Source organism: Aplysia californica, unplaced genomic scaffold, assembly GCF_000002075.1.
Source record: "Aplysia californica isolate F4 #8 unplaced genomic scaffold, AplCal3.0 scaffold00906, whole genome shotgun sequence".
Lineage (NCBI taxonomy): Eukaryota > Metazoa > Mollusca > Gastropoda > Aplysiida > Aplysiidae > Aplysia > Aplysia californica.
Window position 1 is genome coordinate 262,029 of NW_004798176.1, and position 2,495 is coordinate 264,523.

At 41.6% G+C, this 2,495-nt stretch overlaps 1 protein-coding gene across 1 annotated transcript in view; it reads right to left on the reverse strand.

The window, feature by feature from the left end:
* LOC101853979 overlaps positions 1-2,495 on the reverse strand; it is a gene marked incomplete at its 5' end in the record, with an annotated part of 10,295 nt that overhangs the window by 4,988 nt on the left and 2,812 nt on the right. The window contains 1 exon segment of the mRNA XM_005110533.3: positions 2,232-2,394. Coding sequence (XP_005110590.1) covers positions 2,232-2,394 — 163 coding nt within the window.

Genomic DNA, 2,495 nt, shown 5'->3' on the forward strand with positions numbered 1-2,495 from the left:
ACAAGGGAGTTACAAACATACAAAAGAAGTAGAGGAAAATGACAATAGTAAGGATCAGGAAAGAAAAAGCAGCAGTTCCCTGTTGTAGATCAGGCACAGTTATGAGCGTGACATGAGTCAGCCCATTTACAATTCTACTGTGCTTGAACGAGAAATGTCCCCCCTTTGGGAAAAGCTTTAAGACACTACAGTCAGTGGCCCCGCCCCGGGGTGTGTCATTGTCTCTGCTAGAGATTTGGGTGTTTTTTGGTTTTGGGTTTTTTGGGTTTTTTTGGGTTTGTTTGTTTTTTAAACTGTTTTTAGTTTCAGTAAGAGTTTTACGGCACTTGCAACGCAACAAGGTCATACATAATGTATAAGTGCCTAAGATTAGAAGTGTTACAAGAGAGTAACAAATACAGAAAGAATGAGGAGTGATGAGGACTATAGATATTTGATTGGAAAGAAGGAGCAGATCATACCAGAGCACCCGCCAACCACCCACACGTCTCACTGTTTTACGGCACTTGCAATGTAATTAGGTCACGTAAAAAGTGCCGACAATTCAAGGTGTCACTAAAGAATAACATACAAAGAAAAGAAGTTAGTTTTAATAAGGGTGTTGCGCACTTGCAACACAAATAGGTTATTTAAAAGTGCCAATGATTTGAGGGGTAACTAAGGAGTAACATACAGAGAAATGAAGGAGGAGAGATAAGAAGGAAAGATGTTTGATAGGAAAGAAAGAGAAGAGATAAGGACAATAAACATTTGATAGGAAAGAATGAGACGAGATATGGACGATAGATGTTTGATGGGAAAGAAGGAGGAGAGATAAGGACGATAGATTTTTTATAGAAAAGATGTAGAAAGCCACACCAGAGCACTACACCGGCCTGCCCACAGAGCGCGAGAAAATATTCCGGGTGTCAGGTACACTCGCCCACCATCCTGTGTAAGGTGAACTGATCCTGTACGTTAATCCACGTGTCACATAATACAGCATCATCATGGTGCAACAACAGGCTAACTACAACAGATTATTCGGAAAAGTACGAGTGAAAGCGTGCTTTTAAATTGGTCGCTTTTAAGGACAAGCGGGCTAACCCAGATTTCGACGGTTTCCAGAAATCTTGACCTACACCAAAAGTGGGCATTGGCTTACCTATAGGAGAAGTTTGGTGTCATTGGTGTGTATATTTGTTTGGTTGTAGAGAAAACTCTCCTTGACTTTAAAGAAACTGAACAAGGGTCCAAAAACTTTACCTTCGATTTACTCAAAACAGTATTTTTCAATATAGCCCCCTTGTGCTTAACCCCTTCACTGCTGAAAAATTTCCATTAACATCTGTATCAACAAGATAAAATGTTAATTCAAGGAATATTAAACACAGAGAATTGATTTAGAATAAGCAAAATCACAAGCTGTAACTACACCAACTAAAACTTCTTTTATCAACGGATGAAACAATATAAGTGGAGAATACAAGCCAGAACATACTTCTACTAAGCAGTGGAGAGGTTAAAAGCGACCAATTTAAAAAGCCACAAACCACTTCGCCAGCTCCCGATAGTTAACAATAACAAAACGACATGACGTAGAAAAACAAAGAGAAGCAGATTTGTCAACCCTCCCGATTTTCTCGTCGCATCTGTCTGCCTACTCTTCTCTATATTCAAACTCACCAACTCAAACGTAAACTCAATCTTAGACTCTCTCAAACTCAAAACTCAAACTTTCAACTCCTATTTCAAACTGAAAACTCAAACTTTCAACTCCTATTTCAAACTCAGAACTCAAATTTCAAACTCTTATTTCAAACTCATAGATCGACTCAAACTTCCAGCTCCTATTTCAAACTCAAAACTCAAACTTCCAACTCCTATTTCAAACTCATAGCTCAACTCAAACTTCCAGCTCCTATTTCAAACTCAAACTCAAACTTCCAGCTCCTAATTCAAACTCAAAACTCAAACTTCCAACTCCTATTTCAAACTCAAAACTCAAACTTCCAACTCCAAACCCAAACTCAACAACCCCACAGCTCGGTCCGACGTTGCGTCCTTGGGAAAGGCACTTTACACGAATTTCCCACTTGGCTCGGTCCTTTCGGAGATGGACGTTAAACTCGGAGGTCCCGCCTCTTAAATAACCTAATAGTGTTGAAAGGGGCGTTAAACCTATAGGTACCATTTCACTACTTCAACCCCCAGCAGCTAGCTATGACGTCAGCCATTCTCTGACCACTCACGTCTGACTTCTGGTCCAGTTTGTCCTTGACCTCTTTGACCATTTCGTCCACGGGTCTCCTCACGTGGTGCAGCCCACACACGCCCGTGACCCTCCGGTGACCTAGATACTTGACCACGAAAACCTGAGGGAGACGGTCAACGACGACAGCAGCGAACTCTGACCTGTGGATGAGGGAGGGAGGGAGTGAAGGAGTGAGTGAATGAGTGAGTGGGTGAGTGACTGAGTGACTGAGTGACTGAGTGACTGAGTAAGTCGTGAGGGG